This window comes from Cetorhinus maximus, chromosome 4 (assembly GCF_964194155.1).
Source record: "Cetorhinus maximus chromosome 4, sCetMax3.hap1.1, whole genome shotgun sequence".
Classification (NCBI taxonomy): Eukaryota; Metazoa; Chordata; class Chondrichthyes; order Lamniformes; family Cetorhinidae; genus Cetorhinus; species Cetorhinus maximus.
Window position 1 is genome coordinate 2,486,791 of NC_135882.1, and position 14,259 is coordinate 2,501,049.

The 14,259-nt window shown below is 45.4% G+C and overlaps 1 protein-coding gene across 1 annotated transcript in view; it reads right to left on the bottom strand.

Moving 5' to 3' along the window:
- Window positions 1–11,370: 11,370 nt before the first annotated feature.
- The window catches only part of pkhd1l1.1 (PKHD1 like 1, tandem duplicate 1), a 192,886-nt gene continuing 189,997 nt past the window's right edge, over window positions 11,371–14,259 (bottom strand). The window contains exon 78 of the mRNA XM_078539759.1: window positions 11,371–12,528. Coding sequence (XP_078395885.1) covers window positions 12,413–12,528 — 116 coding nt within the window. The 3' untranslated portion in view covers window positions 11,371–12,412. The remainder of the gene's footprint in view (window positions 12,529–14,259) is intronic.

Below are 14,259 nucleotides of genomic sequence, written 5' to 3' on the forward strand. Positions count from 1 at the left end.
GTGCCTGCATTGTTTCTGATGATGGTGCAATATAGCAGGCAGCGGAGAGGAGAGTTTATAGGTAGTATAATGTAGTAATTACTAATAGATAACAATTAGAATATTATTTATGCTTGTTTTCTGTTTTGTGCCGCTAACATTTACATGTCTCTCTCAATTGTCATGTTTAAATTTGACATCGATTTTAAATGATTTCTCAAACTGCAGGTTTTCACTGAGCTCCATTTCACTCTGCACTGCAAGAGGAATTCCTTTCTTAAACTTTGAAACCGCAAAGCTAAACTGAATGAGTTTCTTTCAAAAGGGATGAAATGGCAGCTGTGAGCAGCGAAGCAAGATTGCACCTACTTCCTGCCTTAATTCAGCACTTCCTGTATCTACTGATAAAACAGAAAACTCCCCACCACCCCCCCTGCACTGACACGTACACGGAGTAAACTGTAGACTCCAGACTGACAAAGCAAGCCCAATTTGTTCAAAGCTGCAAGTGGCATCAAAGGTTTACAACCATTTCTGAATCTGTACAAGATATTTTACAACAATTAATAAGGAGTGTGCTGTTCTTTTCATTGGAACCTGCAGTCATAACAATTGGTTTAAGCACCTAAGTTAGCATCAATATTAAGCTGTTGATATTAATTGTGTCTTTTAATCGTATTACATGTTTGCTATAGTTGTGTAGGACAATACAATAAGTATTTAGAATATTACCCTTGGGAACCTGATTTATATTATTCTGTGTGCATCTAATTGTTTCTGGTTTAAGGTATTCTTTAATACTTTATTTAGTGACTCGAATACAATTGTTTCTCATGCATGAGGACTTCAGGACTGCAGCAGTGAGGGAATACAGCAAAGTGTGTAACATGGACTCCGTGAAGCCTGCTATAGTCGGCCTTGTGTGAGTGCAGCAGAGCGAGTGAGTTGCTGGAAGCTGAGACTATGTAGTCCTGGCTTACAGTTTGTCAAATTCCTCTCAATGAAGTCCTGCTGTATGGATCTGGTCACTTGTTTGAAATGTTTTTGACATGGATCTTGAATCTGGCGCTCTTTCTTCTGCATTCTTTTCCCCCTCCAAAAAACAAGCTGTTGATGCTAAGGGCCAATTGAGAGTTTCGGAACTGAGATTTGATAGGTTATTGACCTGAAACAAAGCCTCCATCAGAACTTGGAAATGATAAAAATGTAATAGGTTTTAAACAGGCAAAATCGGAGGGTGGGAGGGAGGCGGGTGGATGGAAAAAGGACAAAAGGGAATGTCTGTGATAGTGTCTAAGACTTTTGATTAGGCACTTTTCAGCCTTGTGGACTTGACAATGAGTTCAATAATTTCAGGCTGTTTCTGCCCCCGTTCTGTTCCCTTTTCTTTGCAGGTTTCGGTCTTGCTCTTTTTTTCCGCTATCAGATGGCAGTTGCTCTGGACATTTTTTTTTGTTTCTTTACTGGTCCCATTACCGCTCCCTTTGGCGCTGCACCACCAACTCCTTTGCCGTTTCATCTTTTCCGCCTTCCACCCTATCACAGGTCTCCCCTTCTGTTCATTTTCCATTCTTCCCCCGTTTCAGATTTTCAGCATCCACAGTATTTTCTTTTTGATAGATTTTTGTTAGGGTAGGTTGTTAAGGATTACAAAACAAAGACTGATTAAATAGTTAAGATTCGGATAAACCAACAAGCTCAAAGGGCTGAATGGTCGTCTTCTGTTCCTTTGAGATTATATTGTTGGCAATGGAACCTTGTGCAGTGTAAATTTTGTTAAAACTACTTGGGTTAATAGTCATAACCTCCAAATGGTGTCTCTCATTTTTGCTCTGTTCTATTAAAAAACTAGACAACTAAGTTGTACAGAGTTTTGTAGTTGGTTTAAATGCTGATTTTTCCCACGTTCTCTCTCTCTCTCTCTCTCGCGCGCTCAATACAGTGAAGCCTCACGTTACAGTAAAATGGATGGAGCTGGGAGACTGACTGCAATGTATGATGACCCTCATGCCCCCAAGGCTATGCAACCTGTCCACTACCTCAATCACGGACGCCCTTATATATATACCTGTGCACAAGCCATACTAATGTCATGCATCCAAGCATGGGATCGTCTGTAAATGAAGACTTGCGCGTGGGATATAGCATTGGCATCCTGCCCAATTTCAGCCCAGGCAAGAGGACAAACACACATGGGTCACTGAAATGATGCAGCTTCCAGCTGCTTGTGGTTGCTGCTGCTTTCCTGTACCTCATGATCAAATCTCCATTGGGTTTTAAATATTGTCACGAGGGGATGTAAGTTCAAGGTGAGGGGCAGGAGGTTTAGGGGGGATGTGAGGGAAAACTTTTTTTGCCCAGAGGGTGGTGACGGTCTGGAATGCGCTGCCTGGGAGGGTGGTGGAGGCGGGTTGCCTCACATCCTTTAAAAAGTACCTGGATGAGCACTTGGCACATCATAACATTCAAGGCTATGGGCCAAGTGCTGGTAAATGGGATTAGGTAGGCAGGTCAGGTGTTTCTCACGTGTCAGTGCAGACTCGATGGGCCAAAGGGCCTCTTCTGCACTGAGATTTTCTGTGATAGTAAATTTTCTAATTGGTTTTATTTCTATGAAATCCACAATTTAAAAAAAATTCCTGAAATGTCTATATTTTACAGGGAAAGGTTAGTGGAAAAATTTGTAAGGCATATTTTGAAGATTGTTTAGTGAGGTGCAAACACCTGGGGGCAGGGGGGTGGACAGGGATTTGAATGGCCTACCACATCCACCACCGGGAAACCCAACACCGGGAAACCCGACACCGGGAAACCCGACACGGGGAAACCCACCATGACAGGGCCGGAAAATTCCAGCTAATGTTTTATTAGCCCCGACAGGAGAAAGTGGTTTGTGCAACTATCTGCATTTTGTATTCAGCAGGTTTTCCAGTTCATTGTAATTTGATCAGATCACTGAAACCCAGGGATTTGTTAATATTTCCTTGTGGGCCGTTTTAATGTAAGTATTGCCTAGATTTGCAAATTATTATATTTTTCCCAAGGGGCAGATGAGGCCGTTAATTCCTCTGTCGCTAAATACCAGACAGGAGATTACAAGGAGACTTGGGGGTAGAATTTCCCCCTTGGCGTGCGAGATGGGTGAGGATGGGCAGGAAGCCGCCCGCGATTGACAGTGCATCGCAATTTCATGCTGGCGGGCTAATTAAGGTCCATCTAGCGGCAGCGCTGAGCGCTGTCTGTGCGGGCGGTGGGGGGGGGAGAAGGGCGAGCAGGCCTGGTGTGAGTTTCACGCATTTGCGTGAGAGAGAGAGCGCTGAATAAACTCTGAGGCAGGGAGATGGAGAGATTTTTTTTTAAATAATAAAGAGCATAAAAATGTAATGTAACATGTCCCCCCATGTGACTCCGTCCCATGAGCAGGTGCATGTTTTTAATTTAAAAATAAAAGTTTTTATTTTATTTGTATTTGCTTTTGGAAACTTCATCCCACCCGTGGATGAGGCTTCCAAAATAATTTTCACCTGCCCGCCAACCATTAGGTTGAACGGGCAGTAAAAATTAAACTCAATTGATAATTAAAAGGCTTATTTAAGGCTATTAAGTTGTCGGCGGGCGCGCTGCCGAACTATCGCGTAACTGTAAATTGACATCATCGCGCGTCATTTCACGCTCAGTCCGATCGGGCGTGCACCCACCCACAGAGCCAAAAATCCTGGTTTCCTTTTTGACAATTCTTTATCCGCCACGTCAGGTATTTTCGCTCTATATTGGTTTGTATTTTTGTTCTGTTTTTTTTATGCTTTGCGTGGGAACGGGGAAAGGCAACTTAATAGCTTATGTGCTGGATCTCTCGATTTTTCAGAGTTTGTCTTGATTTAGGAGACAGTGGGTTTGGTATTACTGCCAGTGTGACTTGAATTCAGTAAACACTGCTAAGGAGCACGAGAGAAATGACCATGAGCGTTTGTTGTAAAAACCCATCCGATCCTTCAAGGAACATCCTGAATCTCCTCCCTGACCTGTGCTGCATGTGACTCCAGTCCCACACTACATGGATTCAATGCCCTCAGGGAAGTTAGGGATGGGTAATAAATACTGGCTCGCCAGTGTCACTTGTACCCCAGACCAAATAATTAAAGGTGCTTCTGTCATGGATAAAGGAGAGTAAGATACTATTTACACTACAGCCACACCATCGCATGAAGATGTTTTGCTTTGAATTAACACTGAAAAGTTACTGCAAAACTGGCGTGTGAAACTGAGTAAGCAGAAAGATTCCATTCCTCGAGTGCCCAACTCCAGATTTACGCAACATCAAAACTGCTTTGTGCTGACACTTTGATGGAATAAGCACATTTGCAGCTAGTTTCAGTACCACATTGATCTGAGACTGCCTTTTCACTCAATTGGCCAAGGAATGGAGTATAATGTGGGAAATCCAAAAGAAATCCTAGAAACTTGCAGCACCGAAGGAGGTCAGCGCTGAGGGAGTGCTGCACTGTCGGAGGGTCAGTACTGAGGGAGTGCTGCACTGTCGGAGGGTCAGCACTGAGGGTGTGCTGCAGTGTTGGAGGGTCAGCACTGAGTGAGTGCTGCACTGTCGGAGGGTCAGCACTGAGGGGGTGCTGCACTGTCGGAGGGTCAGCACTGAGTGAGTGCTGCACTGTCGGAGGGTCAGTACTGGGTGTGCTGCAGTGTCGGAGGGTCAGTACTGAGGGAGTGCTGCACTGTCGGAGGGTCAGTACTGGGTGTGCTGCACTGTCGGAGGGTCAGTACTGAGGGTGTGCCGCACTGTCGGAGGGTCAGTACAGAGGGTGTGCTGCACTGTCGGAGGGTCAGTACTAAGGGTTTGCTGCACTGTCGGAGGGTCAGTACGGAGGGTGTGCTGCACTGTCGGAGGGTCAGTATGGAGGGTGTGCTGCAGTGTCAGTCTGTGCTGGCTCTTTGAAAGAGCAGGAGCTCTACCTTCTCCCTGTTCTTTGTCTGTAACCCTGCAAGTTCCTCATCTTCAAATACTTGCCCAATTCCCTTTGAAAAATTAGTTATGGATTCAGTGTCCACCGCCTTTTCAAACACAAAATTTAAGTAACCCATGAGCTTTTTATAACTATCAACTTGCCCTGCTATCTTTGAGGATTGGTGCATATGGATATCAAGGTCTCTGCACATCTTAGGTTTTAAAAATGGTGCCATTTATAGTGTTCTGTTTTTCCATAAAATAACTGAGTTAAAAATAATTTGGTTGATTTCAGCGTCACTGATGTTTTATCAAAGTGTGAAAAAGTAACACAGATTTGTGTTTATGTGTGGAACACAAGGTCAAGTGTTAATGTTCTCTCCTAATCTTACTGAGCGCAATCTCCTTTCAAAGCCGAGACTAGGAACAATAGTGTAAAATGAGAAAGGAAGTGGCCAAGATCACGGAGACCTGTTGAACATCCTGTGTACTGTGGTGAACTTTGGTCTGTGGGACTTTCTGCATGTTTGCATGTGGGCTCATCTATTTCATAACGCTTCATTACAACAAAGTGCAGACCTTGACTGAGCCCAGACTTGCCGATCATTCTTATGAAGTTCAGAGCTGATGAACTTTTGTAGTTCAGTTGGCAAAAGGCTGGAACAAGTTGTTGCCAGTTAAGTTGGTGAAGACACAGACAGCTATGCTAAGTCATCTGTTGTATGTCGGGGCTGGTTGCTACATATCTTACTGTCTGTTTCCTAATCTCTGACGTAGCTGCCTGCATACACCACAGTTTGGTTTAACGTCTGACAAGGTTTGCACCCGTTCTGCAGGTGCTGAGTATTTCTGATTCTGTTCTATTTATCTACTTCCTGCCTGATAAATTCAGTTTGCTACCCAGCTTTTTAAGAAGAATAAAGTAAGTGGCTGGAGTTAGACAAGTAATAATATTTAACACCTCATGAATGATGGTGTGAGCTGAGAAGCACCCCCCCCCCCACCAACACAGGTTTTTGAGGTAGCAGATTGTACACCCTCTCTGGGAAAGCAGTCATCACTTGCTATTGCCCAGTGACCTGTCCAGATAAAGGCAAATCCAATTTAACTTTTCACACCTCAGGGTATTCCAACACACTTTACAACCAGTGAAGTGCTTTTGAAGTGTTGAGGTAATCACAGCAGCCAGTTTGCACACAGCAAGCTCCCACAAGCAACAATGTGATATTCACCCGATAATCTGTTTTACTGTTTAGGGATTAACATTGGCCCGGATACTGAGAAGAACTCCCCTGATCATCATCCAATAGTTCCATGCAATCTTTTACGTCCACCTAAGGGGATGGGTTTAAGATTTTAGCTAAATGACAGTGCAGCGCTCCCTCAGTGCCGACCCTCCGACAGTGCAGCGCTCCCTCAGTGCCGACCCTCCGACAGTGCAGCATTTCCTCAGTGCCGACCCTCCAACAGTGCAGCGCCCCCTCAGTGCCGACCCTCCGACAGTGCAGCATTTCCTCAGTGCCGACCCTCCGACAGTGCAGCGCACCCTCAGTGCAGCGCCCCCTCATGGCCGACCCTCCGACAGTGCAGCGCTCCCTCACTGCCGACCCTCCGACAGTGCAGCGCTCCCTCACTGCCGACCCTCCGACAGTGCAGCGCTCCCTCGGTGCCGACCCTCCGACAGTGCAGCGCCCCCTCGGTGCCGACCCTCCGACAGTGCAGCGCCCCCTCGGTGCCGACCCTCCGACAGTGCAGCGCCCCCTCGGTGCCGACCCTCCGACAGTGCAGCGCTCCCTCACTGCCGACCCTCCGACAGTGCAGCGCCCCCTCGGTGCCGACCCTCCGACAGTGCAGCGCCCCCTCGGTGCCGACCCTCCGACAGTGCAGCGCCCCCTCGGTGCCGACCCTCCGACAGTGCAGCGCCCCCTCGGTGCCGACCCTCCGACAGTGCAGCGCCCCCTCGGTGCCGACCCTCCGACAGTGCAGCGCCCCCTCGGTGCCGACCCTCCGACAGTGCAGCGCCCCCTCGGTGCCGACCCTCCGACAGTGCAGCGCCCCCTCGGTGCCGACCCTCCGACAGTGCAGCGCCCCCTCGGTGCCGACCCTCCGACAGTGCAGCGCCCCCTCGGTGCCGACCCTCCGACAGTGCAGCGCCCCCTCGGTGCCGACCCTCCGACAGTGCAGCGCCCCCTCGGTGCCGACCCTCCGACAGTGCAGCGCCCCCTCGGTGCCGACCCTCCGACAGTGCAGCGCCCCCTCGGTGCCGACCCTCCGACAGTGCAGCGCCCCCTCGGTGCCGACCCTCCGACAGTGCAGCGCCCCCTCGGTGCCGACCCTCCGACAGTGCAGCATTCCCTCAGTACCGACCCTCTGACCGTGCAGCGCCCCCTCCGTGCCGACCCTCTGACCGTGCAGCGCCCCCTCAGTGCCGACCCTCTGACCGTGCAGCGCCCCCTCAGTGCCGACCCTCTGACCGTGCAGCACCCCCTCAGTACTGACCCTCTGACAGTGCAGCACTCCCTCAGTACTGACCCTCTGACCGTGCAGCACTGGCGGGTGTTGGCTTGGATTATGTGTTTAAGTACCTGGTATCAGACTTTGAACACAAACTTCTGACTCACTGGCAAGATTGCTGTCCACTGAACCACAGCTGAAACCTTTGAGGTTCATTTCTGCCTGTGTGACCCCACACTTCTTTTTGGACCTTGCAGCACAAGTGGCAAGTGACATCATTTCCCTCCAATTACCATGTGCGGTTTCCCGCTAAGAAATCAGCTGGCAGGATGTCATGCTGCACCCTGCCTAGGTCCACTGGAGAAGTGGGTGCGTTGGGGGTTTGTTTAAACTCTGATCACAAGTGCGTTGATTCCACATCCACCGGGACTGCTCTGTTTAACAGGAATCTGGATTACACGTAAGCAGGGACACATTTATTTGTGAATATTTGGTGCTTCAATTCCCCACCCTCTAAACTGAAACAATTCATCAACAACACTTGCAAAATGGGTACCAAACTCCAAACCTTTTCACTGACCCTGTGAACTAATGCAGGCCACTTCTTTTGTAAAATGTTTTTATTTAACACCAGAGCAATTTAATGTCATCAAAAACCCTTTAAATTAAGTCAAATGTTAGCCAAATTTTATATCAAATCAAAATCACTCAAGCACCATTGATTTTAACTATATGCATTCAACACAGCTGATATGAAGTAATGTATTTTGCAAGTAAGAACTATTATCAATATTAAATGGTGAGATTATGCATGGAGCAGGTGTTCCTTGGTGTGCAAGTACCTGAGCCATTACATCGGTAGATTAACCCAGAAAAAGGACAAAAACAATCTTTGATATTGTGAGTAGAGACACAGAATGCTAGAACATTGAGGTAATGTTGAACTTCTACAGTAACATTTAAAAGTATTGGATAGAGTTTTTTTGGCCATTGGGCCAACATAAACGAAGGTTATCCAATACATAAGCCACCGCTGATTGGAAATCCAAATTGACCAATTGTGTTTCCGATTAATGAACAGAAAGGAATCACAGACATCATCATTAGTGTCATGTCATTGATCTCAAAAACTGGCATGTGTGAGAGAATTTTAACCTATTGTGTCTTGGTGGATGAATGAAAAATCGTATGTGTTTCTCGATCACAGTGTTTTACTCCATTACTGAAGAGTGAGAAATGCCTACTTAATAAATATAAACAAGGGAAGTACATTTGCCTGTATTGTGTCAGGCATTTATCATTAAAATTAGTGCATGTGGCTAAAACAGCTTTTTGGGGGCTGCTCAGTGATTTCTATTGGAGACACAGATAGAGAATCATTGGAAAAGATTTGGTGTAGTGACGGACGTTACCAGCATGAGTGGAGAGTTATGAAGACAGCTGAGTAGTGAGGATGACTTTCAGTGGATGAGGAGGTTAAGGATTAACCAGATGGAGATATCCAGGATTGTGTTGGTTTATAGTTGGGCAAATAATTATCAAATGTTGCCACTGGTCAGTGAGATGATAATGAAGCGACAGGAGTTTAAGATGGGCACAAAAATAAAGGGGAAGTTAGAAAAACTCTTTGCACCGTGTGTGGTTGGGATTTGCATTCTGCACCAGGAATTGTTGGTGAAGCAAATCAGCAATAAAAATAAATTACAGTTGCTTGAAAGCAAGGAATATTAAAGAATAGGGCGAGTGAACAGGAGATTGGGCGGCATATTAAAGGGTGCGTAGAGTGAGGGGGATTAGACTGGGTGGGATATTAAACAATGCAGGGAGTGTGGGATTAGACTGGGTGAAATATTAAAGGGAGTGAGGGAGATATTGGGATTAGACCGGATGGAACAGTAAATGGTGCAGGGAGTGTGGGATTATACTGGGTGGGATATTAAAGGGTGCAGGGAGTGAATGGGAGAGTGGGATTAGACTGGGATATTTACAGGTGTGGGGAGTGAACAGGAGAGTAAGGTTGGACAAGGTGGGATATTGGAGTGAGGGAGAGAATGATATTAAAGGGCGCACAGAGGGGGAAGAGTGGAATTAGGCTGGGATATTAAAGGGTGCAGGGAGTGAATGGGGGAGTGGGATTAGATTGGGTGGGATATTAAAGGGTGAGGGGGAGAGTGCAATTAGACTGGGTGGGATATTAAAGGGTGAGGGGAATGAACTGGAGTGTGGGATTAGACTAGATAGGATATTTAAGGGTGCACACTGAGGGAGGAAGATTGGAATTAGACTGGGATATTTAAGGGTGTGGGGAGAGTGGGGTTAAACTGGGTGGGATATTAAAGGTTGCAGGGAGTGAATGGGAGAGTTGGATTAGACTGGGTGGGATATTAAAAGGTATGGGGAGTCAGTCGGATATTGAAGGGTTTGGGGAATGAGCAGGAGAGTGAGATTAGATGGAATTTTGAGGGGTGGGAGGTGGCGAGTGGATTAGACTGGGAGGGATATTAAAGGGTGTGGTGAGTGAGGGGGATTAGACTGGGTGGGATATTAAAGGATGTGGTGAGTGAGGGGGAGAGGGATTAGACTGGGTGGGATATTAAAGGTTACAGGTAGTGAACGGGAGAGTTGGTTTAGACTGGGTGGGATATTAAAGGGTGAGGGGGAGAGTGCAATTAGACTGGGTGGGATATTAAAGGGTGTGGTGAGTGAGGGGGAGAGGGATTAAACTGGGTGGGATATTAAAGGTTGCAGGGAGTGAACGGGAGAGTTGGATTAGACTGGGTGGGATATTAAAGGGCATATGAGAAGCAGACTAAGGGCTCACCTGGAGACAAGTGTTACCTGAACGGCCTCTGACAAAATAAAGTAGATAAAGTAAATAAAATAAATCAGTGTTGCAATATTGTGTAATATCTCTCGCATTAATATTGTGAAAACTGCAGTGAGATCAAACGCACAGAAGTACATATCAATGAATATATATAACCCAGGAAAGAAGAAATAAAACTCATTTTCAAGGTTTTGTTTGAGGAGAAACATTAAAACAACACAAAAGTACCACGTCCTGAAAATAGAAGATCTTCCGATTTCATTTGTTGCTTCAACTTCAGGCGATTTGGGTTACTTGCTTCTGCAAGACAATTGATTATTTTAGTTAAACTGATTCAATGTTTTACATTGAATTTAGTATTTAAATATAATGGATGTAAAATATTTGAACTCTCTGTTTAATACCAGAGATCCACAAAACATTTGCTGATAAATTAGTATCTTTATCGCAACAGTACTCCTTTAAATACAGGAATTCTAGTTATTCTTTCAGCAAAGACTAACAGAATCCAAACTTCTCACCCTAGAAAACGCTACAATATAGCTGAAAACAGGTTCAGAAATATAAATACAGATTTTGTCAAATGTCTGACCTTGTGACTTGTTTATAGTCATCAAATGTGGAAGTCAAATTGGGAATTTTTTTTCCTGAGGCGAGAAGGTTGGTTTACATCCGATGGACCAAATATTGTTTGAGGTATAGACACTCAACATTTCTGTGGAATCTGCCTGCTATAATTTCAGCATCTATCACTCAAGAAAACAGCCTCCTTATAACCAATCTTGTTCCAAGACAAAGTCTTTGTTTAGGATTCAAGTTGCACAGCAACATTATAACTGCTTCCTCGTTGAGCCCAGGTTTATGCAGTAGCATGTTCACTGGAATTTGACTGTGTAGAAACTCTGGAGGGTATAAACTGTTAACAGCATCATCTTCGATGGAATCAACACTAATGTATTCTTTTAATTCACCTGACAGCTTTTCCAGAATTTTTTCATTCAAATCTAGTGAATCTTCATTTTTAGCACAGAGAATAGCTTTTCAATAGTTTGAGATGGCCTTGCCTGACACTTGTGTGGTGCAAATGTTACTTGCCACTTGTCAGCCCAAGCCTGGATATTGCCCAGGTCTTGCTGCATTTGGACATGGACTGCTTCAGTATCTGAGGAGTCATGAATAGTGCTGAACATTGTGCAATCATCAGCGAACATCCCCACTTCTGACCTTATGATGGAGGGAAGGTCATTGATGAAGCAGCTGAAGATGGTTGGGCTGAGGACACAACCCTGAGGAACTCCTGCAGTGATGTCCTGGAGCTGAGATGACTGACCCCAACAACCACAACCATCTTCCTTTGTGCTAGGTATGACTCTAATCAATTCAATTACTTTGTTATTAAAGTTATGCACATTCAGATACAGAGCCTGTAGTTTTGTCTTTTTGTTATCTTTGTAACATCTAGACTTGACTACTGGCGTATTCTTAGGTTTTATCTCTGTCCCTTCCTGCTATTCTATGACCCTCACTTCCTACACCACTATTATGGTCTTCTGCTTTGAATCTACCCCTTGATTTGCCACATCTATCCAAGCTTGATCACTCACCTCACTTAATTAGTTTAAGGCCCTCTCTACATCCCTAGTTATACGATTCACAAGAATACATGTCCCAGCACAGTTAAGGTGTAGACCGTCCCAATGGTACAGCCCCCACTTTCCCCAGTACAGGTGCCAGTGCCCCACGAACTGGAGCCCCCTTTGATAAGATCACTTCTCATTCTTCTAAACTCCAATGAGTATAGGCCCAACCTGCTCAGCCTTTCCTCATAAACCAACCCCCTTCATTCCAGGAATCAGCCTTGTGAACCTTCTCTGAACTGCTAATGCAAGTCTTAGGTAAGGAGAACAAAACTGTAAACAGGTGACCGTCAGTGATGGAGCAGAGAGAACGGAGCTGGCGAAGAACCCGGCGATTGAGAGGAGCAAGACAGCGGTCAAAGCTCTTAAAATTGATTCTCTGGGACCAGAAAGATAAGCGGAGACTAGGGGGGAAATGAGGCACAACACGTGTAGTATGGATGTTGGGCAGCTGGGAAAGAGGTCAATGCAGAAAACTGCAACAGGCTGTATTCTTTATTTAACCAGAAGTAGCACAATGGAGAACATTTTACCATTTTTCATGCATTGAGCTGGTCAGTTTTGCACAGGTGGGAGAGAGTGGCCTGGACTGTCAGCAGATACTGTATCGATGTGCTTCTTGTCTTGTGCTTCTGGCCCGGTAGAAGGCTGAATCATCTTGGTGTTAACAGCTGCAAATAAACATATCAGCACAGTGTGAAAACCAAAAGCCATGAGCTGGGTCAGCCAGCGCAACCATGTCATCCGTGGCTGAAGTCACTCTCCCCCGGACCTCTGTCAGAGCAGCTTTAGAAGCAGATATTTAGGGATTGAGTTATCACCTGGGAGGTGCCCGTGCAGCCTGGGTCAATACTGTGCTAAATGTATTCACTGATTCTGCAGAAGCTTGGCAATGCCCCTTGCAAAATATACCAAACTTAACTCCGACATTCACAGAATTGTTACAACACAAGAGGCCATTCAGCCCATTGTGCCTGCACCAGCTCTCCAAATGAGCAAGTTGCCTAGTTTTCTCCCTGTAATCCTGCACGTTCTTCCTTTTCAGATTACAGTCTAATTCCCTTTTGAACACTTCAGTTGAACCTGCCTCCACCACACTCTCAGGCAGTACATTCCAGACCCTAACCACTTGCTGCATGGAAAAGGTTTTCCTCGTCGCTATAGCTTCTTTTGCCAATTACTTTAAACCTGTTCTCAATCCTTTCATGAGCGGGAACAGTTCCTCTATATCTACTCTGTCCAGGCCCCTCAGGATTTTGAATACCTCTATCAAATCTCCTCTCAACCTTCACCTTCTCCAAGGAAAACAGTCCTAACTTCTCCAGTCTATCTTCATAACTGAAGTTCCTTAGCCCTGGAACCATTCTCGTGAATGTTTTTCTGTACTCTTTCTAAAGCCTTCACATCCTTTCTAAAGTGTGGTACCCAAACTGGATGCAATACTCCAGCTGAGGCCAAACCAGTGTCTTATACAAGTTCAACATAGCCTCCTTGCTCTTGTACTCTATGCCCCTATTAATAAAATCCAGGATACTGTATGTTTTATTAATCACTCCCTCAACCTGTCCTGTCACCTTCAATGATTTATGTACATGTACACCCAGGCCCCTCTGCTCCTGCACCCCCTTTAGAGTTGTTCCCCTTATTTTATTCTGTGTCTCCATGTTCTTCCTATCGAAATGAATCACTTCATTTCTCCACATTGAGCTTCACCTGTCACTTGTCCACCTATTCCAACAACTTGTCTACGTACCTTTGAAGTTCTACACTATCATCCTCAGTTCACAATGCTTCCAAGTTTTGTATCATCCACAAACTTTGAAATTGCTCCCTGTACACCGAGGTCTAGGTCATTAATAAATATCAGGAAAAGAAAGGTCCCAACACTGACCCCTGGGAAACTCCTACAAGCCTTCCTCCAACCTGACATACAACCATTAACCACTACTCTGTTTCCTGTCACTCAGCCAATTTCATATCCATATTAATCAGACATATAAGCTATATGTAGATGATCTAACGACGTGAATAAAGTGAATTGAGAGTTAAGAGAGAATTGACTCTTCTCCTCTTTGTACTAAGCCAACAACTATTACCGGTGACCTCCGGCAACACTACTGTCCCTTTTATTCCATGAGCTATAAATTTGCTCACAAGTCTGTTGTGTGGCACTGTATCAAACACCTTTTGGAAGTCCATGTATACCACCTCAACAGTATTACCCTCATCAACCCTCTCTGTTACCTCTTCAAAAAACTCCATGTTAGGTAAAGACTATTTTTCCTTAAATTCCTGCTGGTTTTCCTTAATTAACCTGCATTTGTCCATGTGACTATTAATTTTGTCCTGAATTGTTTCTAGACTTCCCCATCACTGAAGTTAAACTGACTGGCCTGTAGTTG